Source organism: Megascapheus bottae, chromosome 3 (assembly GCF_031878675.1).
Source record: "Megascapheus bottae isolate mThoBot1 chromosome 3, mThoBot2.hap1, whole genome shotgun sequence".
Lineage (NCBI taxonomy): Eukaryota > Metazoa > Chordata > Mammalia > Rodentia > Geomyidae > Megascapheus > Megascapheus bottae.
In genome coordinates, this window is record NC_143511.1 from 88,484,719 (window position 1) to 88,508,346 (window position 23,628).

General features: G+C 57.6%; 1 protein-coding gene across 1 annotated transcript in view; it reads right to left on the reverse strand.

Moving 5' to 3' along the window:
* Vav2 (vav guanine nucleotide exchange factor 2) overlaps positions 1 to 23,084 on the reverse strand; it is a 115,163-nt gene extending 92,079 nt beyond the window's left edge. Inside the window, exon 1 of the mRNA XM_090329408.1 lies at positions 22,824 to 23,084. Coding sequence (XP_090185534.1) covers positions 22,824 to 23,027 — 204 coding nt within the window. The 5' untranslated portion in view covers positions 23,028 to 23,084. The remainder of the gene's footprint in view (positions 1 to 22,823) is intronic.
* Positions 23,085 to 23,628: the final 544 nt, after the last annotated feature.

Sequence of the window (23,628 nt, forward strand, 5' to 3'; positions counted from 1 at the left end):
AAGCTGAGATCTGAGGATCGCAGTTCAAAGCCAGCCCGGTACACAAGTCCATGAAACTTTTGTTTTTGTTTTTGGTTTTTTTGCCAGTCTTGGGCTTGAGCTCAGGGCCTGAGCACTGTCCTTGGACTTTCTCAAGGCTAGAGCTCTACCACGTGAGCCTCAGCACCACTTCCAGCTTTTTTCTACGTATGTGGTACCGAGGAATCGAACCCGGGTCTTCATGCATGCTAGGCAAGCACTTTAACCACTAGGCCAAACTCCCGGCCCAGATTTTTAAATTTTTTTTTTTTTTTTGCCAGTCCTGGGCTTGAGCTCAGGGCCTGAGCACTGTCCTTGGACTTTCCCAAGGCTAGAGCTCTACCACTTGAGCCTCAGCACCACTTCCGGCTTTTTTCTATGTATGTGGTACCAAGAAATCGAACCCGGGTCTTCGTGCATGCTAGGCAGGCACTTTAACCACTAGGTCAAACTCCCAGCCCTCCATGGAACTCTTATCTCCAATTAACCACCAGAAAACTGGAAGTGGCATTGTGTTCAAGTGGTAGAGCGCTAGCCTTGATCTGAAGAGCTTAGGGACAACACCCAGGCCCAGAGTTCAAGGCCCACTACCAATATATATATAGTAATAATAATAATAGGGCCCGGGAGTTTGGCCTAGCGGTTAAAGTGCTTGACTAGCATGCACAAAGACCCGGGTTCGATTCCTCGGTATCCCACATACACAACCAAGCCGGAAGTGGCAGAGACGAGACACAACCAAACCGGAAAAGTGGCAGAGACGAGACTGCAACAAGTGACAGAGAGCGAAAGAAGCGAGCTGAGCTGAAGTGAACAGAGCCCAACCGAGTGGTGGCCGGAGCGAGCGGGGCCGGAGCGAGCAGGACCGGAGCGTGCGGGAGCGAGCCGAGCCAGAGCCAGCGAGGCCGGAGCGAGCGGGGCCAGAGCGAGCGGGGCCAGAGCGAGCAGAGCCAGGAGCAAGCGAGAGCTGGCCGGGCCGGAGCGAGCGGGGCCAGGAGCAGGGCCGGGCCGGAGCGAGCAGGGCCAAGAGCAAGCTGGAGCGAGCCGGGCGGAAGCAAGCGGGGCCAGAGCGAGCGGGCCGGAGCGAGCGGGGCCTGAGCTAGAAAGAGGGCCTAGTCGGGCCGGAGCGAGCGGGGCCGGAGCGAGCGGGGCCTGAGCTAGAAAGAGGGCCTAGCCGGGCCGGAGCGAGCGGGGCCGGAGCTAGAAAGGGGGCCGAGCCCGGCCGGAGCGAGCAGGGCCGGAGCGAACGGGGCCTGAGCTAGAAAGGGGCCAAAAAAAAAAAAATAAAATAATAATAATAATAATAATAAAGGCGATGCACAGGAGGGTTACAGTTAAGCAAGCCAGTACATTTTTTTTGGACAATGTCACGCCCTCCCTCCCTCTCTCCCGGTTTTTCCCTCCCATCCCCATCCACAAGTTGTATAACTCATTTCCACATAGTGCCCCGTGCATACCACTGCTGCATCTGTTCACCCTTTATCCCTCCATATCTGTCCCTCCCTTTACCCTTCCAAAGACAGATAAATGAACACACAAGACAAAATGAAAACAAAAACACAGAAAAAAGTTTTCTCCATTTCCTGGAGCTGGAGTTCATGTCAATAAATGTTATTTTGTACGATCAGATATTGCACCTTGGTGCGTAACACACGTCTTGAAAGGGAGCCACAGCCTAGATTTCCTACAACAGCCTGGCTAATTGGTCTGCCGTCTCTGTAGCCCCTAAGCCGCAGGAAGCGAAGGGCTGAGCAGTCACCACCCGTGGAAGGGAGACACAGTGGCACATTAGCCCAGGGCTGTGCCTAGCTATGCGATGGCTGCTGTGTACCTCAGCTTCATGTCTTCAACAATGGCCTGGGAAGAGGGCCACGAATAAATCCACATACACGTGGCCAGGAGTGGTCCACTGAAGTCTGTACAGCTCAGGCTGGGGGTGCCACTCACAGCCATCCTCAGCTCTGTGCTCCCCAGAGTCCACACTCAACAGACACTTATTAGACACCAACTGCATGCCAAGCAGAGCAGCAGGATCCCCAGACAGAGTCGGGCAGTCAGAAACTAAGCCAGGACTCTGAGAAATAAGCCTGCTCTCCTTCCTGCCACCTGCGCCCAGCAGATAGCTAATGGCCTGTCTGAGCCTCGGGGATAAAGAGTGGCCCATGGAATCAGGACTTCAAGGTCCGGGTCAATGCCAAGATTTCCTGCAAAGCTAGCAGGAAATTGCTTTTCTCGTATTTCTCTGTATAACCACCTTCTCTGAGTCAGCTTCTGAATGCCAGAGGGTTCAAATCTTTTCTCCTGTGGCTCTCCCAGGTGAGCACGGCTCAGAAAGATTGGTCCAGATGCTGCCTCGCCATCCCTCCCAATCTCTGCCCTGCTCACGCTCTTCCTCAGTCCAGCCGCCCCACCACGAGCACGAGCCACAAAACTCCTGTGGAACTGTCCCCATGTGTACCCCTTCATCGTCCCCATCTCCTCTCCCTTCTCTGTAGCCTCCCCATCATACTCAGCATCCGCTCTCCCATCCAAGCACCCCTTCTCCTGAGCAGTGTGGACATCCAGCTCCCAACAGAGCAGGGCAGACGCCCTTGGCCATTCCAGTTTTCCCACTGCCTGCTGAAATGAAAGGCAAATGCATCCATAATAGCCAGTGTGTCCTGGATTATCGCCCTTCCGTCTAAATGAACAAGTCCTGCCATTATCCCTTCCCGCTGAGCTGAAAACATGGAAGGAACCCTGATTGAAGCACGAAGCTCCCGAGCAGGAGGGCGCAGCCAAGCGTCCCTCCACAGCTGGGAGCAGAGGCAAGCAGCCCTTTGCTGCGAGCGGCAGGGCGGAAAGCCGGCCTCTCTACAGAAGGCTCCAGCCAGCCAGGCACACAGAGCAGTGTCAAGGCTCTGAGACCAACTGCCAGATGGACAGCCCCTGGGGGGACCGGGGACGGAAGCTGGCACTCAGGACGGAGAGAGGAAGCAGGCTTTGAAAACCCTCTCCCTCTGGGAGGGTCTCCTGGCTCCTACCACATTCCCCACCTAGAGGCCACGAGGGGGACACGGACTGCTGGAGGTACATTCTCAGCTCCCCAGGGATCCTTAGGAAACAGCCCAAAATGGGACCCCTCCCCACCGTGGGGGGAGGTCTACAACCTTGCCCCAGCTCCCCGAGCTGTCTTGTGAGTTCCAGGGACCCACAGCCTGGGGCTGGGCCGGTCCCGGATCAGCCAGACCCTTCTGGGAACTGTTCCCCAGCCTGTAAACAGAGCTGGCAGGGAGGCCCAACAGAGGCCACGCCCAGCCCTCATGGGCCCCCTTTCCCCTCTGGTAGCTTAGCTGTGGTGTCTCCCACAGGCCCGGGGCCCCAGGCTTGGTCTCAGCGTGGTGCTGAGGGAGACAGCCCATGGGAGGGCTTCCAGTCACTGAAGGGGCATCCTCGAAGGAGGGGACTGTGGGGCTCCAGCTTCCTTTCTTCCTATCCTGGCCACGAGGTGCACAGCTCTGCTCTACCAGGCACATCTACTGTGATAAGCTGCTCCCCCAACAGCAGCAGCAGCAACTATCCAGACTGAAACCCACCCCCCTCCACACCCCAAGTGTGACTCCAAGTAAGCCCTCCTCTGAGCCTGGGTGTGTATGGTGATGCGGGCATAGTGTTAGACCACACGGGGCCTTTCAGTGATCAGCGCAGAGGAAGCCTAACCCACGACCCGTGAGGCAACGCCATCCTCACCTCCATGCACAGTCAAGGAGGGAGGCCTGCCATGTGCCAGTGCCTCAGCACAGACACGGCCACAGCGAAATACCAAGGGGGACAGCTGGCTACAAACCCCAGGTGGCACAGCCCTGCATCCTACAGCGTGGGGTGCGAGCAGGAGCTGAGGCCCCACACTGCCCCCTTCTCTTTAGATCCTGCATGGCAGAGCCAGAGACAAGCTCTTCAGGAAAGAGAAGAGGCCCTGGCTCCCTGGGAAGGCTAGCCAGCCTGGACCTGGGGGGACCAGGGTTAAGGTTGGGGTTCTGACTGTTTCTTGGGTTTGGGGATTTCCCCACAAGTACACATTGCTTCTTCTGTTTCTTCGGACTGAGTGTGACAAACAGCAAGGCCAGGCTCTGAGTCCCCTTCTCAGAAATTAGAATGGAAGACAGTGAGAAACTGCATCTCCTGGAAATTCCAGCCACCCCAGCACCAGGCCCCTGGGGCTGAGAGGGGAGAGGCGAGGGGGGAGCAGGGGAGAAACAGCTGGGTGGGTAGAGGTCAAGAATTTTCACAGCTGCAGGCCCAGCCGCAGCCCCTCCCCGCAGGGGGTGAGAGAGGCACTGCCTGGCTTGGGGAGGGGACTGTGGCCCAGTCCAGGGGAGGGGAGGGGAGGAACTCCACACCTGCTCAGGGGCACAGGAAGGGCAGGCAGAGGAAGAGCAAGCTAAGGTGGGCTTACTACTCTCTCCCATGCCTGGAGCCCTGCAGTTAGCCAGGCCAGAGCCAGGACTGCCCTCACCCCTCCCCTCATTCCCCTCCTTCCCACCCTCTTCATGGGGCTGTGGGCTGGGAGAGCCACCTCTACCAGGTATGGACAGGCCCTCAAGATCTCCTGTACCAGCTGGAGCCAGTTCTGTCCCCTGTGAGCCCTGAAGCAGTTTCAGCCACGTGGATAAAAAGAAACCTCAACCTGACTCATATACCTGTAACCCCTCTAGATACATCACCTTTATATGAGCATTTGTTTGAAAAGAACCTCATGTATGGGCCAAGAGTTTGGCCTAGTGGTAGAGCGCTTGCCTAGCATGCACAAAGACCAAGATTCGATTCCTCGGTACCACATACATGGAAAAAAGCCAGAAGTGATGCTGCTGTGGCTCAAGTGGTAGAGCTTTAGCCTCCGTGCTCAGGCCCTGAGTTTGATCCCCAGGACTGGCAGGAAAAAAGAAAGAAAGAAAGAAAGAAGTCAGGCCGACAGGCAGGCTGGCTTCAGCCAGGTGCCAGAGGCTCACGCCAATCATCCAAACTATTCAGGAGGCTGAAATCTGAGGATTACAGTGTGAAGCCAACCTGGGCAAGGAAAGTCCAGTGAGACTCTTATCTCCAAAGAAGCCCAAAAAGCCAGAAGTAAATCTGTGTCTAAAGCATTAGAACAGTAACTTTCCACAAAAATGCTCAGAGACAGTACTCAGCCCACGTTCACATGTCTCCATTATAGAAAAAGAGGAAGGGGGTGTCCCACGATCGCATCAGGCCTGCGCCTACAGCCCGACTACCAGAGGCTTGATGCCCTAAGGGTCCCCACCCGTCCAGCTGCCCCTGGCCACTGTTTCCAAACTGAGGGCTAGACCTGACCCATGAGGGCCACCCCAGATCTGCCACCACCTCACTTCCCCATGGGTGTTCCTAACTCACCATGTGGTGGAGAGGTTCCACCCCGCTCCTGGCTCCCTCCTCCACCCCTCAGGCTGGGCGTCGATGTCACTTCTGCAGTTTCAGTATTATAACGTGAGAGTGGCCAGCTGTGTTCCTCCAAAATAACTCTGGTCACTGGGCTTTTTAAGGCCAACCTCCAGGTAGAACAAGAAAGGAGAGAGCACCTGGTACACCCAGAATGTGCCCCTCGATCACCACAGGCACACACATACACATACTCAACTTAAGAAACTTGGGCTCCAGCAAGGGGCAGTGGGCAGCGTCGATGCAGGGCTCAGAACCCTATTGCATCCCACAGCCCCTCACCTTTCACCCATCATTCATTCCCCTCACCAAACTCCCAGCGAGTCGTTCTTGGTGCCAGGTACCAGGAACGAGGCCCCAGGCCTCATGGGGACAGCTGTAACTCAAGGCTGCCTCACCACACACACGCACACACCCCAGGTGTTATTTTCAGGGGCTGAGGCCAAGGGAAGTGAAAGGGCAGCAGAGCGGAGCGGGTGGAGATGCTGAGACCCTGCAGGCAGCTCCAACCCGCGCCCAGGACAGCCAGGGACAGCCAGGGACAGCCAGGGACATCTGGGGACAGTCGGGGACAGCCGGGGACAGCTTGGGACACACAGACACCCATGGCCAGCAGGGATGCGGTGGCCATGGGTGGCAGTGGCGGGGATACTGGCTGAGAGGAGGGGCAGCAGGGGCGTCACCGCCCCCATTGGGCATGCTTCCTGACCAGGCTGGTGGGAGTCTCAAAACTGCAGGTCCAGCCCGAGGCGGGAGGGAGATGTGGGGGAATGTGCATGGAGACCCCACGCCGGCCCACTCAGCCTGCTTCCTCCTCTGCCTCCCCAGGCAGAGGCTCCTCAACACCACCTCCCCCACGCCCCACCTCACCCAGGCTGTTTTCTCCTGACCCTGAGAATGCCGGCGTGGGCCTCTGAACCCCACAGAAAACCCGGAGCGGGCACACCAGCACCCTGTGAGCGCCCAGACCACAGTGAGAACATGGTGCAAGGGGGAACCACAGACTCAATGCACCCCCCAAAAGACCAAAGTCTGTGTCCTAAGTTCTGGAACTTCAAAATGTCACCTGAGCAGGAAAGGGTCTGGGCGGATGTCACTATGGTAAGGATCTCAAATGAGGTCATGCTGGGTGAAGTCCTAAACCCAATGACCCGCGTCTACCTGAGACACAGGAGGTCAGGTCCCAAGTGGCGGAGAGCCAGCCTTGGGTGAAAAAGCTAAGATGCAGCGTCCACTGAGCTCTGAGTTCAAGCCCCAACACTGGCACTGGCACGCACGCACGCATGCGTGCACACACACGCGCGCACACACACACACACACACACACACACACACACACACACACACACGAGGCTGGACCTGCCCACCACTGAGACAGGACAACCCGGTCCCTCACTAGACAGATGCCAAGGAGGCTGGAAGAGCCACTCGGGCAGGCTTAGGGACCCCACAGGAGCATCACACGTGGCTTCCCCCACACAGCTCCTCTACATGAGGTCAGTGGGGAACAAGGTCCCCAAGGCGTCCCTCCATAAAACATGTCTTCATCCAGTGGGCAACACCAACTACTCACAGAACCACGAGCGCACACCAGACACAGACAGGAAAGGCCTGTCACCTGCAGCACTGACCTTGAGCCAACCTACCCACAGCCCTCCACCCTAGGCCCTCACCCCACCACTTCCTTCCCAGGGATCCATGGTCCCAGCCTCCACCTGACACCCCAGAAGCCAGGGTCAGGGCGGGGGAAGTGGACAGCGCACCACAGCAGGGCCCCAGCCCAATCCTACCCTACCACTGAACTCCTGACCCTCATGAGCACCTGGTGGCAGCCCCCCCCACCCACACACACTCCCCAGCTCCTCCCCCAGGGACACTAGGCCCTGCCTCCCTCTGCCCTTCCTCCAGCACAGCCAGCAGACACTGCCTGGCCACTGCAGAGCTCCAGGGACTGAGACTCTGGAACCAGCATTGTGCATCACAAAGCATTCTAACCAGGCAGTTCCACAGTCTGTCTGCTGGTTTAACGTGCTGTTTAAACTTGCTAAATTCACTTTTGCTACTCTACACCCACTGTAGTCTCAGCATGTACAAACACTCCTCTCTTGAAGGGTTCGCCCGTGGCTGGTGACTTTACATTTACCTCTTCCACAGCACACTGCAGATCTCAACCCTGTGAAGAGGGAGGGCTTTTCTCATTCACCGTGATCAAGAAGCAAGCACAAAGAGAACCGGCCTCCAGGGACGCACACTCGTAATCCTAGTTACCCAGGAGGCCAAGATTTGAGAACCACGGTTCAAATCCAGCCCAGGAAGAAAAGTCCATGAGACTCTGATCTTCAATTGATCACCAAGAAGCCAAAAGTGGAGCTGTGGTGAAAGGGGTAAAGAACCAGTTTTGAGTGAAAAAGCTCAGGAGCAGTGTCCAGGCCCTGAGTTCTACCCCTCGGACCAGCACAGACAGACAAATCACAAATGCTTGTTTACTTCTGAACTGTTTCCTTCCAGCCACGAAGAGGTATACTGCTTCTGTCTTGCAGCAGGGCCCTTCATGTCGGGAGGAGGAGGAAGCCAGGGAGCAAGGCGGAACTTAGGGTTGACTTTGACTTTCTAGCACTCTGGGTGTCCAGCCCAGCCACTCTGCAAAGACGTGGTAGGACCCCAAAGAGAAAGAAGAAAGGTCCCTCTCCACAGGACTTCCTGAGGACAATGCACCAGAGTCAACTAGCCACCATTAAGGGACAGGCCCCAGTGGCCCATGCCGGTAATCTTAGCTGCTCAGGAGGCTGAAACCAGGAGCATGACTTTTTTTTGGGGGGGAGGGGTGCTTGAACTCAGCCTGGCGCTGTCCCTGAGCTCTTCCACTCAACGCTACCACCCTACCTTGAGCCAAGCCACACTTCAGGTTTTCTAGACTCTCAGGTCCTTTTGTGCCCAGGCTGGCTTGAACCCTGATGGTCAGATCTCAGCCTTCTAAGTAGAGGAGGATGACGTTTCGACATCCATGGAGGTTGAGATCTCCTTCTCAGCCCGTTGCTGGGCGTTGTGGCTCACGCGGGGAGGTCTGAGGGCTAGCCTCGGGAAGAAAAGCCCTGGAGACAGCATCTGGGCCATGGCTTCGTCTCTCTGCAATCCCAGAGGGGCTGGGAAGCTGAAAAGGCAGACATGGGCATGCTCCTAGGGAGGAGTGAGCAACCCACGGGAAGGAGTGAGTGTGTGGCTTAAGTCTTTGGCAGACCACCAGCCTAGTACATTCCAAGGACCTGAGCCTCAGCGGAGAGGCAACCAGGAATCCAGGAACCAAGGAAAGGTCGAAGGAGGGTGGGGAGGGAAGGAGGGAGGCCAATGAACAGAACAGTAGGCAGGGTTGGAGAGGGAGATGAAGCCAGTGAAGCCCTGTCCTGCGCACATCTACATCAGCCACCAATGCCCCTGTCTCTAGGGGCCTTACAGATGAGGTCATCCCGGGCCATTTCCTGCAAGATCAACACTATCCTTAGAGGGCAGAACCTGGACCACAGGGCACTCAGGGCGGCCACCCACTGACTTCTCACACTGGCAGGCTGCACCTGGGGTTCAGAGAAGCAGCTTGGGGCCAGGAGGAGCAGCCTGGGAGAGCAGCCTGGGACCAGGAGCAGTTTGTCCTCTCCTCCCCACAGCATCTGTGCCCAGTCTACCACAGGAGGACAGCATCCCAGGATGAGACCCACACAGCTGGCTCATGAGCTCAACATCCAGTGTGGTTGTCCCAGGCCTCAGTCATTGCTGCTGGCGGAGAAACCAAGGAGGTTTCTAACAAGAGAAATCTCCCCAGTACCAGTGGGGGTTGTTTCCTGATTAAAGTTTTATCAGATGGAAAGCAATAAAGGAAGTCCCAGAAATCAATCTGAGGCCCCCAGACAGCACCCACTTCACAGCAGCAGGCAGACTCTTGCAGGTTATCAGAGCTTTCTCCTGGCTGGGCTTCTGCAAGACTTCTATCACCTGAGATGAGATGGGGCTGGAGGGGATTTGAGGCTCTCTGATGCCTTCTAGAAGTGACTGTCACACCTGCTTAAGGACTGAATGAAGGGCATGCCTGAAGACCAAGCTGATAGCCTGTGAAGACTAAGGAAGGAGCAAGGAGGAGGATGGGGACGAATCTGGAGCCACGTCCTGGGGGCAGTGATGCCCCTTGGGGTGGTATCTGCCAGTGGCTGCTGTGTGGCCCCCCCAGGCTGCAGCCAGTGTTACAACCCCAGCCCCACTCACCATTACCTGTAAGTCTAGCCATGGTCAACAGAAGAGAGATGGGACCAGCCCAAAGCTCAAAGCCCAGTGAGGGCACCGCAGGGTGGGGCTGACGCAGGCCTGGGATGGGCCTCGCCTCCCCCACCCCCCAGCCTGCAGTGAACCTGACCCCGAGGCCCAAACAGGACCCACCACCCACCCCAGCTCAGTCAACAGGAGTCCCACACCCACTCTCCGGAATCCTGTTTCCCTCAGTCCCTCTGCTCAGGGCTCGGTGGTCCTGGCAGTCTGTCCTGCCTGGACATGACCTCCCCTCCCCATCACCACCTCTCCAGCACACTCTCAGTGGACTTCCTCAAGGCAGATCTGAGCCCACCACATTCTCAACACCTCCCCGCCAATACCCACTACTCTACCCCCTTCCACACCCCCAGGAGTTCATAACCCCCGTTATCCCTGCCATCTTGGGCCTCCCCACCACCCCACCCAAGGAAGCTCCTTATTCCCCATCTGAATCTGCAAACACTCCAAGGAGTAGGGTGATTCTCATCCACATCCACCCAGGGAAATAGACTGAGGCCCACTGGTCCAGCAGCAGTGGGCGAGTGGGCCAGCTGGATGAGTCCACAAGCACAGGGGTAAGTAGAAGGCAGTCGAGAAGACAAGTCAGCTGCCTCTTTCCCTGAAGGAGGAAGCACAACCAGCCCATGCCAACAGAAGGGTCCCTGTGACACCCAGGGGAGAGATCAGATTAGGGGCTGCCTCTTCCAAGCCTCAGCTGCAGCCTACCTCACACCTCAGAGCCCCCCCACCCCCGGGCTCTGACTCAGTCACAGAAAGCAAGGGGGCTGTTCTCAAGGGGCCAGGCGCAAAGATTCACCACCTGCCCTCATCTCTACATCCTGGTCTCTGGGTGGTGGCCCCAGCCCCCAAGCCTTGAGAACAGTCAACACAAATTATTTCCCCACTCTCCAGCTACAATCTACAGCCCCCCTCTCCCTGGGTCTCGCTGGCTAAACACAGCTAAATTACCACAAAATACACCCAAAGAGATGACAGGCCAATTTCTCCCCAGTGGTATTTGCATCAGCAGGGAATGGCGTGCCGACGTTCTATTTTCTCCTTTCTCAAAAAAAAAAAAAAATTACACACATGAGTTAAGAAAGAAAGACGCTGCCGGCATGTGAATTATAGGTGCACTGTTTAGAAAGACACAAGGCCTGGTGTCCCAGGGGCCTGCCGTGCCTCCCCAGACAGATGCCAGGGCCAGGGGACAGGAGGAAGGCAGGTTTACCTGGCCCTGAACTCTGAGGCTCTGAGCTTCCATTTCCATGAGTGACTATAACCACAACTTCCAGATTCAGGGAAGCCCTGTGGGGCAGGAGCTCCTGCAAGGACCCCTGGTTTTTTTGTTTTTTGGGTTTTGTTTGTTTGTTTGTTGTCCCTCAGTACCTGCCCCAACCCTCACTGGCACACACAGGAGAACAGGACCCCGCAGCTGGGCTAGAAGCTGGCTGAGCTATAGCTCCTGTCCCAGCTGTCCATAGAGCCTCTGGGTGGTCGCTAGGTGGCTGCCTGACAGGCCTCTGTACCACTGGCAGAAAGTCAGGCCCATCAAGGTGAATGGCCAAGTCTTCAAGCAACGGTGTCCACCCTGCAGATGGAACTCAGCAGGCAGCATAGGATGTGTGGAACTGGGCATATCCAGAGCCCAGGACTGGCTAAGACCCCACATGCCAGATCTACAGCTGACAGCCACAAGGCCCGGATGCAGACCATACCCAGCTCAGAGCCCCCAGGACAGCCCTGCCCGGCATACTCACACGCCTCACCCGGGAACTTCTATGCCAGGTTGCAGCATCACATTCACATACACACAGCCACCAGCAAAGGGGAGATTTACAACCAGGTTAATCACTCATTTACTCCTCAACTCCCCGTTTTCTGCACCATGCACCCCTCTGCACCCACAAATTAAATCGTGCATTGCATCAGCCTCATCAGTCTGCAGCACAAATTTACATCCCTCTGAAACAAGGGACAGGGCAGGTGGGCTCCAGGAACAGTATGTTTCCAGTATACTCGCCTGAAGAAATACCGCATCACTACATTTTTGAGTGTGCTGGTCCTGAGGCCTGAGCTCAGGGCCTGGACACTACACAGTTTCTGAGCTTTTTGCTCAAGGCAGGCACTCTTACCACTTGAGCCCCTCCTCCAATTCAGGCTTTTGGGTGGTTAATTGGAAGTAAGAGTCTCAAGGACTTGGGTGGGGTGTGTAGCCTACTGCTTGCCTAGCATGCATAAAACCCTGGTTCGATTCCTTGGTACCACATACAAAGAAAAGGCCAGAAATGATACTGTGACTACCATGGTAGGGCGCTAGCCTTGAGAAGGCCCAAGGACAGTGCCCAAACCTCAAATTCAAGCCCCAGGACTAGTTAAAAAAAAAAAAAAAGTCCCAAGGACTTTCCTGCCTGGGCTTTCTGAACAATCCTTTGATATCACGCTCTGAGTAGCTCAGATTACGGATTACTGGCATGAACCACCCACAAGCACCCAGCTGAGCTGAGCTGGCCATGATTAAAAGTCTCCCCGGGGAAAAGGGCATGGGTACCGCCATGCCCTGTGGAACACAGCCCTCTTATGAACTGCTGAAGACAGCACTGGCATCAGAGCCCACGGGGCCACGGCAGGCAGGGCACTTCCACAGCCATTCCCCACATCAGACGTGTGGCTCTGGTCATGTACTCCAGAGAGACAAAACCCACTGCTGACATGAGGCTCCCATTCATAGCTGAGGCACCACAGAACCAGACTTGAGGCTAGTGGCTGCAGGCCCGTGGCCACCTGAACACCATGGGCAGTGACAGAAGCAGAGGGGACAAGCCTCTGGAAAGCCCTCAGCCTCCACCTTGGAGAAAGAAGGGGCCCTGTGGGTCCCAGGTGGCCTTGACTATCAGCCAGCAGCGAGCCAGCCAGCCACAGGAGTCCCTGCTGCCCCATCCTTGGTCCCTGAGGGAACAGACTACACCCAGCAGGAGAAAGGAGCAAGGCACACGGCCATCAGTGAATGGCTCCCTCACACAACCCCAGGGGCAGCAGGGAAAACTGAGACTCAGACTGGGAAGAGGAAGGGAAGTGCTTCACATAGGACCAGACTTATCTAGAAAAGACAACACAGACAGAACCCTAATGGGAGGCTCCAATCTCCAGCCCTGGCAGCAGGAAGGCCAGGTCACATCCAGGCCTCTAAACCCAGTGCAGCTCCAGGAGGTGGGGCTTAATCCTCAGAGCCTCCTTTCCTAGGCCAATAAACAGGGTAAATGCATGCCTGCACCTCCTCCATCACTGACAACTGACAATCCCTGGGTAAAGTGGTACTCACCTAGAATCCCAGCACTGGAGAGCCGAGGAAGGAGAACTGAGCTTAAGGCTAGCTTGGGATATATAGTTAAGACCCTATCTCCAAAGGAAAGAGGGGAAAAGAGAACATGGCCAGGCGCTGGTGACTCATGCCTGTAATCCTAGCTACAGGAGGGAAGGGTCCAAATATCATAGTCTGAAGCCAGTCCAGGCAGACAAAACCCAGAGACTCTTATCTTAACCAACAAAAAGCCAGAAGTAAGGTGGGGCTCAAGTGGTTATAGAGTATGTGACATAAACAAAAACATGAGGCTCTGAGTTCAAGATCCATTAAACACACACGCGTGCGCGCGCGTGCGCACACACACACACATACACACACACAGTTGCTGGAAATGCTATGTATTTCCAGAGCAATCAAGGCACAATGCATGTGAGGGAGGCTGTGGAGGGGAGGTTAATGGAAGAAGGCTGGTGAAAGGGAGGCTGGGGAGACAGGAAAGGCCCATAGAAGACAGCAAGGGCTGGCGTGCAAGCAGACCACAACCACCCCCCTGCACAGTGCCCCTGGTCCTGTGGTCACTTCTATTCATGATCACTGCTCTATCTCAAGGCAGCCCCTCTTCTCCCCCCGCCCCTGCCCCAGCTTGTGTGGTGGCCACTGAAGGTCACTGGGTACCATGAGGCAGCAGGACAGAAAACAGGCAGGCCCCCCAACCAGCCTAAGTCTGTGAGAAGACTTAGGGATGGGTCTGCCAGCCCTGGAAAGGCCAAGGTGGGGAGGGGGCCAGCCAAGGGACAGGAGAACCCCTCGATCCTGGAAACCAAACGCCGAAAAAGAAAACCAGCGGGAAGCAGGCTTCAAGGCTGACTTGGCTCAGGGACCAGAGCGGCTCTGTTAAAACTTCTTTAATCCTTATGTAAACTCTATAAAGATTGAAAAGAACCCCACAAGAGACACACTTTCTAGTGGTGTCTGCTCTTGTGAACCCGGAAGCTGGCAGACTCTGGAAACCTCAACCCCAGCAGCCACCAGGCAGATCTGTCCTGTCCTCCACCACCAGGGTTTATAATTCTTGTTTATCTTTTGGGTTCAGAGCCAAAGAAGGAGGCAGTGGCGACAGGATGCCAGGCTATCGGAGGCCCTGAGAACTCGGGGAGGGAGGAGGGCCCTGAGCTTGACTAAGGAGCTGGCCCTGGCACAGAGTGGGTACCAAGTTGGGAGGGGGTCTCTCTGGGGCCAAACAGGCTACTGTCCCAGCAAGGGAGAAGCTGCCTTGTCCCTCAGAGACACTGTCGTCTCACCTCCCAGCCTAGGGGACACCCAATCCAGGACCCCATTTCACCGGCCTGATGCTGGCTCAGGGCGGTGGGTCCCCTCAATCTGTCCTCAACCAAACCCTACCACTAATCCTCTCAATGCCTCCGAGAGAATGAGGACACTGGGCCCAGAGAGATTCCATTCTTCTGCTCCAAAGAAGAGCCAAATGACATGCATGCCGTGGACCGGCCAAGGGAGAGCAAAGCAGGACTGTACCCCAGGCCCAACTGAGCCCAGTGCAGTGCCCATCTCCACCCTGGACACAGGCCAGGATGGGGCGGCAGGGCCCTAGGGGTGTGCATACAGACAGCTCTGTCCAAACGGGCGGAACCCAGGTCCCAGGAAAGGTCGGAAGTGACCAGGGCACGGGTGTGCACAGAGGATGTGGACAGGTGGGAGACGGGAACACGTGAGTCTTCCAAGAGCTGAGCTCCGAGGCCAGGGGAGAGGACCCCGCTCTGCAGCCGCCACACCAGAGGGCGGAAGAGCCCAGCCCCCATCTGGGCTAGGAGCCACAGCGCACAGCACCCTCTCCTTCTCCTCCTCAGCTACCAAAGGCTTCCAGTTTTCAAGGCCATCCCAAGAAGCCCTGCCACGCCAAGACCCATAGCCCCTCTGTGCTAAGGGCAGGCACAGCCTTAGTCCACGTTGACAGCAAAGCCAGCGTACGCCCATCTCTTACTCGTCCAGCCCAGGAACCCCTGGCCAGAAACAAGCATGGGGCTTTTCTCATGGACACTCTAACCGGCCAGTAGGCTCTGGCCCATCCATCCTGCTGGCATTACTGTTGCTTGTCCCCTGCCACCTCGGGCTTTGGTGGTTACTGGGGTGTGGGCCTAGGGGTCCTCTGACCCCTACAGGGCACTAGGCTTCCGGCATGAGGCTGTGCTACAATGTGGTGTCCGGAGGGAGGGGGAGAGGAGAGAAAGGTGGCTGCCTCTGTGGTCCAGCTCCGGATGCCACAAGAATAAGCGACAAGCAGGGGCTAGGTCCACCAGCCAGGAGTGACCGTGGACCCCCTGGACACAATGTCCTGAGACACTGTCAGCACTTCAGAGTGACACCAAACCCAACAAACCCTGTCACCATCCGGCTCCGACACCAGCCAAGCATGTGTGTGGCCTATCGCACACCAGGCAGGAACCGGTCTGCTCACAGGGCTGCTGGGGACCACGTGGTGCAGGCTCCCCAAACCTGGCTTGGTCATCGAGGAGACCCACCCAGAGACAAAGCCCAGCCACCAGCCAGCGAAGGGAGGCCAAGGCCACTGAGGGAGCCTGAGGCTGCCTGCTAGCACAGGCTCGCCACTTCCTGTCCAGCACTTCCTGTTGGACAAGCTTTCTGTGCCAGTGGAGAAGACTGTTCCAGATGATGGGCAAAGAGCAGGACAGAGGGCTGGGACTTTTTCTCAGCTCATAGAGCTGATCAGAGGGCAGGTTAGGATCCCCGGGGAGAGGCCTCCAAACAGAAAGAGAAAGGGCACTGAGGGAGGAGGGGCTGACATGAGGTCAAAGGCCCGAGCGAGGTAGGAGAGTGGCTGGCATGGTTGAAACTGGAGCCCTGGATGCCTGGAGGCAGGGCAGGCAAGCCCAGCACCAGAGAAAGACCCAGGCTGGGGGCAGGAGGCCAGAGGCTGCAGGTGAGGGAAGGCTCTGGCTCACATACCACCAGGGCGGAGATGAAGAGTTTCGGGAGAAAACTTCTGGCCCCAAAGCCTGAAACATGTTATACCTAACTGTTTACAGAAAACACTGGCTGTTCAGAGCTCTAGGAGAGAGACTGGGTGGACCGGGGGAGGGAAAGACAGGTGGACTGGAAGAGGCAGTACCACTGCCAGAAGGCTGAGTCCATCATCTGCCTAAGTCAGGCCCACCAGACTTGTCCAGCACCCCCAACACTAGCCCTGGTCTCACACACACACACACACGCCTGTGTGCATGTGTGACTAGGAGGAACAGGCCAGGTAACAAATGCCTCCTTCCCACAAGTGTCCTCAAAGTGGGGTAACACTGCCAGGTGCCGGTGGCTCAAGCCTATAATCCAGGTTACTGAGGAGGCTGAGTTCTAAGGATCTTGGCTCAAAGCTAGCCTGGGCAAAAAAGTCCATGAGATTCTCAACTCCAACTAATCACCAAAAATGCAAAAGTGGAGCTGTGAACCAAATGATAGAGTGCCAGACTTGAGCCAAGCGCTAAGAGACAATGCCTAGACCCTCAATTCAAGCCCCAACACCAGCATGAGAGGCAGAGGGGGCAGGGAGGAGGAAGGAGGAAAGAAGAAGGAAGGACAAGGAATCAATCGCACACTGCCCACAGTCCAGCCCTGATAGTAGCTTCTAGAAGAGCTGGAAAATTCCTCCAGGGAATCCACTGCCCTGCCCCAGGGCTCAGCTTGAGGGCCCCATTCCCTGTCTCTGAGTCCAACATCCCCAAGGTCCAGAGCAGGGGCAGGCTATGGCTTCACAAGTATTCATCCCAGTTTCACTGTAACCCATGCCATGCCAAAGACAGCTTTCCTCAGTCAGGACACCCGGCCCAGCTATGCCCTCCCTTGCTCAGTGCTCCCTGGTCTGTGGACCTTGAGACACAGCTCCACACAGCCCTGCAGCCAGGCCTCACCCCTGCTGCCTGCCCACCAAGCAGAACCACGGCACTCAGGAAATCAACCCAACACACCTCCGAATGGGGAATGGGCCTTCTCAGACATTCTGTCACTGTCCACAGAGAACTTTTTCTTTTGGAGGAGGTGGAACTAGAGTTGGAACTCAGGGCTTTGTGCTGGCCAAGCAGGGGGTCTACCATGGGAGACACACCCAATGCCATTTTGCTTCAACTTGTCAAATAATTTTTCCATTTTTCCCCAGGCTTCCCTGAACCTCAACCTCTTTATGATTCCTGAGTAGCAAGGATGACAGGCTTGCACACCATACCCAGTTGTCTTTGGTGGTTGTTTCTTTTGTGGGAAGCTTGTGTGTCCATGCTGGTTTAGCAGCTTGAACGGGGTCTGGGCACAGTCTCTCAGCTTTTGTGCTCAAGACTAGTGGCTCTAGCACTTGAACCACTTCCAGCTTTTTAGTGGTTTACTGGAAACATGAGTCTCATAAATTCCCTGCCCAGACTGGTTTGAACTGTGATCATCAGGTCTCAGCCTCCAGAGAGCTAGGATTTCATAAAGATAGAAGCAATGGCAGCCGGCACACCTTTCTTTTCACTGGTTGAGATGGGGTCTTGAATCAAATCTTCCCAGTCTGTGAGCTTCTAGAATCACAGACATGAGCAGCCATCCCTGGCTTCCCACGTGGAATGTTAGTACCACAGATGCACTCTTGACACATTTGTTCTGAGTGTGCACAGCTGTGTTTTATCCATAGAAAAAATAACGTTCTGGCATCCTCCCCCCCACACACACCCAAGGATCTGTTTTTCACCCGACTTCTCGGTGTCCTGCTGAGAGCGCAGGGGTTAAATCAATTACTAAAATCAGTTGCCCTGGTGGTCATGGCAGGGCATACCTGTAGTCCCAGCACTTGGGAGGCTCCCACAGGAAGTTCGTGCACACCAGTGTTCTCACACACATCTGTGAGCTGGGTGTCCGCACAGAGTGCCCCTGGGAGGCAGAAGCAGGAGCGCCTCACGCCCCTGCCTGAGCACACCTCCTCCCAACCCTGGCTTCTCAACACCCCCTCTGCAAGATGAAGAACTCGGGGCTCACGGGAGAAGCAGGCAATTCCCCAACCAGGACAAAGAAAACACAAGAGGAGCCCAGGCTGCCTGGTGTCAAAACTCAGCAATGCTTCCAGAGTGGTCCAAACAAGCCAGAAGGAAGGCGACCCGGCGGGCTGGAGCCATTCCCACTGTCCCGGAGACAATGCAGCACCAATGTAAATAATGCAGGAAAGAGATTATAATGCAGGAATGAAGCAGGAAACACAACCCAACTGGGAGGGGAAAGGAAAAAGGGGGGAAAGGGAGGAAAGAGGAGGAGGAGGAGGAGGAAAAGAAGGGAGAGGGAAAAGGGGAAGGGGAAAAGACAAGAGGGGGAGAGAGAAGGAAAAGAGAGAGGAGAATGGGAGAAATGGATAATTACATTGTTTTTGGGGGGGTTGTTTTGCCAGTCCTGGGGCTTGAACTCAGGGTCTAAGCACTGTCCTTGGACACTTCTTACTCAAGGCTAGCATTCTGCCACTTGAACTATAGCACCACTTCTGGTATGTGATACCAGGGAATGGAACCCAGGACTTCAGGCATGCTTAGAAGAATAGGGACCCCTGGTTATTACGTTGTATCTCTTTAAAGCTTTACCTGCTGCAGCAGGACCAAGCTGAGTCCCCACCACACCAGCCTGGATGAGGGGGAAGCGGGGGACACCTACTCCCCTCACCAGACAGCAGGTGAACCCCAACGGAGGATGGGCATCCTGTATAGCACCTTCCAAAGCATGGTGGCCGGCCGCATTGCAGGAGGCTCGGGAAGCTGAGGTAAAGCTGAGGCTCCCAGGCTGTGGGAAGGGCCCGGCCTGGGGCTGTGGAGACCAGAGCAGATTGCCCTCGCCCACTGCCAGGGGCTTAGATGGCTGGGCTTACACAGGAGAAGTCCTTGTCTGTAGGAGACAGAGCACCAAGCCAGAAGTCGCCCTAAGCCTTACCAAAAAGGAGACTTCCTCTCTTCTCCGAGGACCAGCCTGCCTTTCTACGTCCCCAAGCTGGACTCTTCCAGCTCACCTTCCTAGCTCTCTTGTTGTCCCAAGCTTTACTCTTTTGTGTGCGTGTGGTTCCCAGGGCTTGAATTCAGGGCCTGGATCCTATCCCAGGCTCACGTCTGACACCTCACCACTTGAGCCACAGCTAGACTTTTGGCTGTCTTTGCTGGTTTTCCTGCCTGAGTTGGCTTCAAACTGCAGCCCTCACATCTCAGCCTCCCAAGTGTCTAGAATTACAAGCGAGGGCCTCAAGGACCACTGGTTCCCCGGGACCTTCCTGTTGGCAATCAAGAACTCTTTGGGTATCAAATGGCAACTTTCTCAGTCCATGTGTCCGTGTCACCTGCTCACGGCCTCTGGTGGTCCCTGATAGACTCCATGTGAGAGCAGAGACTGGGCTACAAAGTTAGTCCCCGAAGAAGTAAACCAAAATTCACAGCATCTCCATGCATGGGGGAGGTGGCGGGCAGGCTTACCCTGCTAGAAATGGGGGGAGGGATGGGACTCCCATCCGGGAGGACCCCAAAACACACCAGGATGGGAGCCAGGATGGAAGCACCCTTCCTGCTCTCTAAATCTACCCAGGGCCTGGGTTCAGAATGCCTCAAGACAGAAGGCAATCAGAGGAGGCTTCTTCAAGGAGGTGCTCCTTCCCACAAGGTCACAGCCCCTCATGGGGCATGAGTAGGAAAAGCACTGAGAAAGGGTAGAGGGTAGAGAAAGGCACAGAGCAGAGGGAATAATGGTGGGGCGGGGCAAACCCTGGTGGCCTGGGTCCCACATCATGTTTACGCTGACAGGCCGCTGCTGTGCAGTGGGAAGGGGGGCCCTGGTGCCACGGGTATGACAGAGCTGGGTGTCTTCCAGAGGGGCTACAGCAGAGCAAACACACAGACTGCATGCTGGCACAGTATCCTCCGAGCTTCTCCATCACAGCTGCTTCCACTGCTCTGGGTCCCTTCTTAGATCAGCAGACTGTGGCCACACTTAATTAGTTTAATTAAACCTAAGGTGGCTTGTAGGCATTTTTGGATAAAATAAAGCAAAGTATACCCTGCCTGCTCCAGGAGAGTACAATGAAATGGGCAGTTAGGACCTCCTGTGATCAGATATCTTTTGGTGCCTCTGGATACAGCAAGTGTTCAATAAATGTACATCTACAGGATGTCATCATGGCGCCATGTGGTCTTCTGGAAGAAGACGACATCACAAAGGCCTGTGAGTTGACGCAACCCGACACACAGGAGAGGGGGGGTACCTTCATCATTCTAGAGTCCCATAGAAGATAAGCACACCCCAAGAAAACAGATACACCCCTGAAAAGTTAGAAAATGTGACTCAAGCAAGTCAGCACGATAATAAGCTGGATCAGAGAAGTCTTTTATTTTTAAATGCCAGTACTGGGGCTTGAACTCAGGTCCCTACACTCTTGTTTAGCTTTTTCCCTCAAAGCTGGCACTCTACCACTCTACCTCCATTTCTAGTTTTTTTTACTCGTTAACTGGAGTTAAGAGTCTCAGAGACTTTTCTGCCAGAGTCTGGCTCAACCCTGAACCTCAGATCTCAGCCTTCTGAGGATATGGGTGAGAGCTGCCAGCACCCAGCACAGGGAAGGCTTCTGAAGCCTTGCTTTGTTTACTACACATTGCTCGGAGAGAGTCTGAAGTTCTTATGCTGGTCTTGTCACTATGTCACTACGTACAAGCTGGATGACCTGTGCCAGGTCACAGGAATGATGTACCAGCCTGGGTTTGTGCCCAGCCCAAGGCAGCATCTGGACAGATCACCCTAGCTAGCCAGAGAAGGCATCTCCCTCCCTGGTAAGAAACCTGAGCTTGCAACAGCAGAGCAGCACTCACTGAGGCGTGCGGGCCCTCTCTGGACCCGGCCCAGCCTGCCCAGCCAGCGGTGGTGAAGACGGGGGCTTCTTGTGAATATGGAGGAAGCCATCAGACACACACCACCCCAACATGATGCAGGTTGGGGAGGTGGATTTATAGAGGCTCCTGAGCAAGCAGCACACATCCAGAGACCCTGTGACCAGCCCACCCTCCAGGAGAGGACACCATCCCTTTGTCCTAAAGGATGACCCCAGCCAGTGTCCAGATGAGGCTCCCCAAATCCTTCACATTGAGCAGGACACAGATCACAGGCCCACGCCTGTAATTCCAGCTCCTCATGAGGCTAAGATCGAAAGATCACACACAGTGCAGAGCTGGAAAGTCCATAAGATTCCTATCTCCAAGAATTCCTTTCTCCAGCAATAAACTATCAAAAAGTCAGACGGGGAGCTGTGACTTACATGGTAGAGCACCAGCCTGGAGTGGAGAAAGCCAAAGGGCAGTGCCCAGGCCCTGAGTTCAAGAACAACCCCGCCAGCACTGACTGAGCACTGCAGTGCTCCCGGCGACCCATTCTGCTTCACTCTCACACCGTGGGGGGGGGGGGGGGGAATGAGACCCTGAAGGCTACAGCCCGCCTGGGAGATGGCGCTAGGATTTCAGGCCCCCACTCGGCCCTCAAGGGACTGACATTCCTGTTCTGCTGCCCACCTCACTGCTCCCACCGTCCAGACAAACTTCCCGGGGAGGGCCGGGCCCCGCGGCAGCCTCAGCCCCTCCTCCTCCCATCCCCCGAATCACCCCTGGGAGAGGCCGGGCTGAGCCCCTCCCAGCCCTCCTGTCAATCAGCCTGGCCCCCGACCCGGGGACCCGGCCTGAGCCCCAGCCTGCAGAACTAAACCAGCCCCCACGCCCCCTCCCGCCCCGCCGCTCACAAGGCCCAGCTGTGCAGACCGCAGCGCTGCCTCCCTCAGTTTCCCCAGCCATTCCATGGGCTGAGTCCTCCCCGGCCTCCTGAGGGGCGGCGCTCGGAGCCCGGGCCCAGTGCCCGTGGGACCTTCCGCGCCATGCTGGCTGCAAGGGCGCCCCGAGGGCTCCCCCTCCGAGCTGTGCGCCCGGGTCCGGGGATGCTGCCGCTGAGTGGAAGGAAGCCCCCTCCTTTGTCACCCACTCCAGGGAGGGCCCCATCCCAGCCAGGCTGACACCACCCGAGGGCGGAGTCCACGGGGTTGGATGTCAGGATCCACGGACGCACCCCAAGCGCTCCCCCGGGACCCGTCCGGGAATGGCCGCTGTCCACGGCGGGAGGCCGGGGCACAGGCGACGGCTGCGGGGCAGCTCACGTCCGGGCCGCCCCTCCCCGCTTCGCCTCCCCATCCCTGGCGAGGGGGGATCCGCGACCCCCGGAGAGCTGGCCGCCAGCCTCCATTCCGCTTAACTCCCGGCCAAGTTCCTTGTAAGCGGCCAAGAAAAGCAGCTCCGGCCGGCGGAGCGGACATTTTCCTGCCCGGCCCTGCGGCCACACGCGTGCCTCCGCCGCGACAAAGGCCACCCTGGAGGGCCCGACGGGGATGGGCGGGAAGGCGCCGGAGCACGTGGCCCCGAGGCCCACCCTGGGGACCCCAGCGGCCGGCTCCCGTCACCAGGCGCGAGCCCCGAAGGCGCGGTGCCCGGCGCGGCCGGCTCCCGGGGCGGCGGGGCTGGAGTCGGGCTCCTCCGCGGGCGGCGCAGCCCCGGACCCACGCGCGCAGGACTCGCGGGCAGCGGACGCGCCCCAGGCCCGGGGGACTTGGGCCAACTTCGCGCCTTCGGGGCCGCCGCTGGCGGGAGAGGCTCGGAAGACGCGGGCGCGCCCCGTCCTCCCCGCCGGAGCGGCCCCGAGCCCGGCGCGCCCTCCCGCGCGCCCGGACCCTCACCTGGGACATCTGCGGCCGGAAGTTGATGTCCTTGAGGTCCACGGAGCCGGGGGACAGGTTGTGCAGCAGCTGGCACAGCAGCACGCCGTCGCGCAGCGCCTGCGCCAGGTCGAAGACCACGGCCGAGGGCCACACGACCCGGTGGTTGGGCGGCAGGACCTTGCAGTCGATGAGCCAGCGGCCGCATTGCCGCCACTGCTCCATGACGCCCGCGCGCCCGCACGCCCGGCCCGGGCCGGCTCGGTCAGGGCTGTGCCGGGGCCAAAGTGCGGCGGCCGCCGGGCATCCCGCCCGCCCGCCCGCGCGGGGCTCGGCGGCCGGGGCGGGGCTTCGTGCGGGCGGCCCTGGGTCCGCGCTGCGCCGCCGCGCGTCCGTCCTCCTCCTCCTCCTCCTCCTCCTCCTCCTCGCCTTCCTCCGGGCCGCCGCTCCCGCCCACGTGCGGCCACCCGGCGGTCGCCGGCCAGGGAGCCGGGGTCCCCCCGCCTTCACACGCGCAGGTCCGCTCGGGCCCCGGGCCGGGCTCCACGCCGCCCGCCGCCGCAGCGCTCCCCGATCCGCCCAGCCGGGCGCCGCATTCTGCGCTCGGGGCTCCCCGCGGCGGCCGCCGCTCCGGCCCCGCCCGAGACAAAGGCCCGGCGGGTCGCTCGCTCCGCGCGCCCCGCGCCCGGGCCGCCCGCGCCGCCGCCGCTTTGTTCGCCCCGCCCGCAGGCTCGACGAGGGTCGCCCGGCGCTCGGACTCGGCGGCGGGGCTGCTCCGGGCGGCGGGGGGCGCAGGGGGCGCGGCCACGGGCGGGCGGGGCGCGGG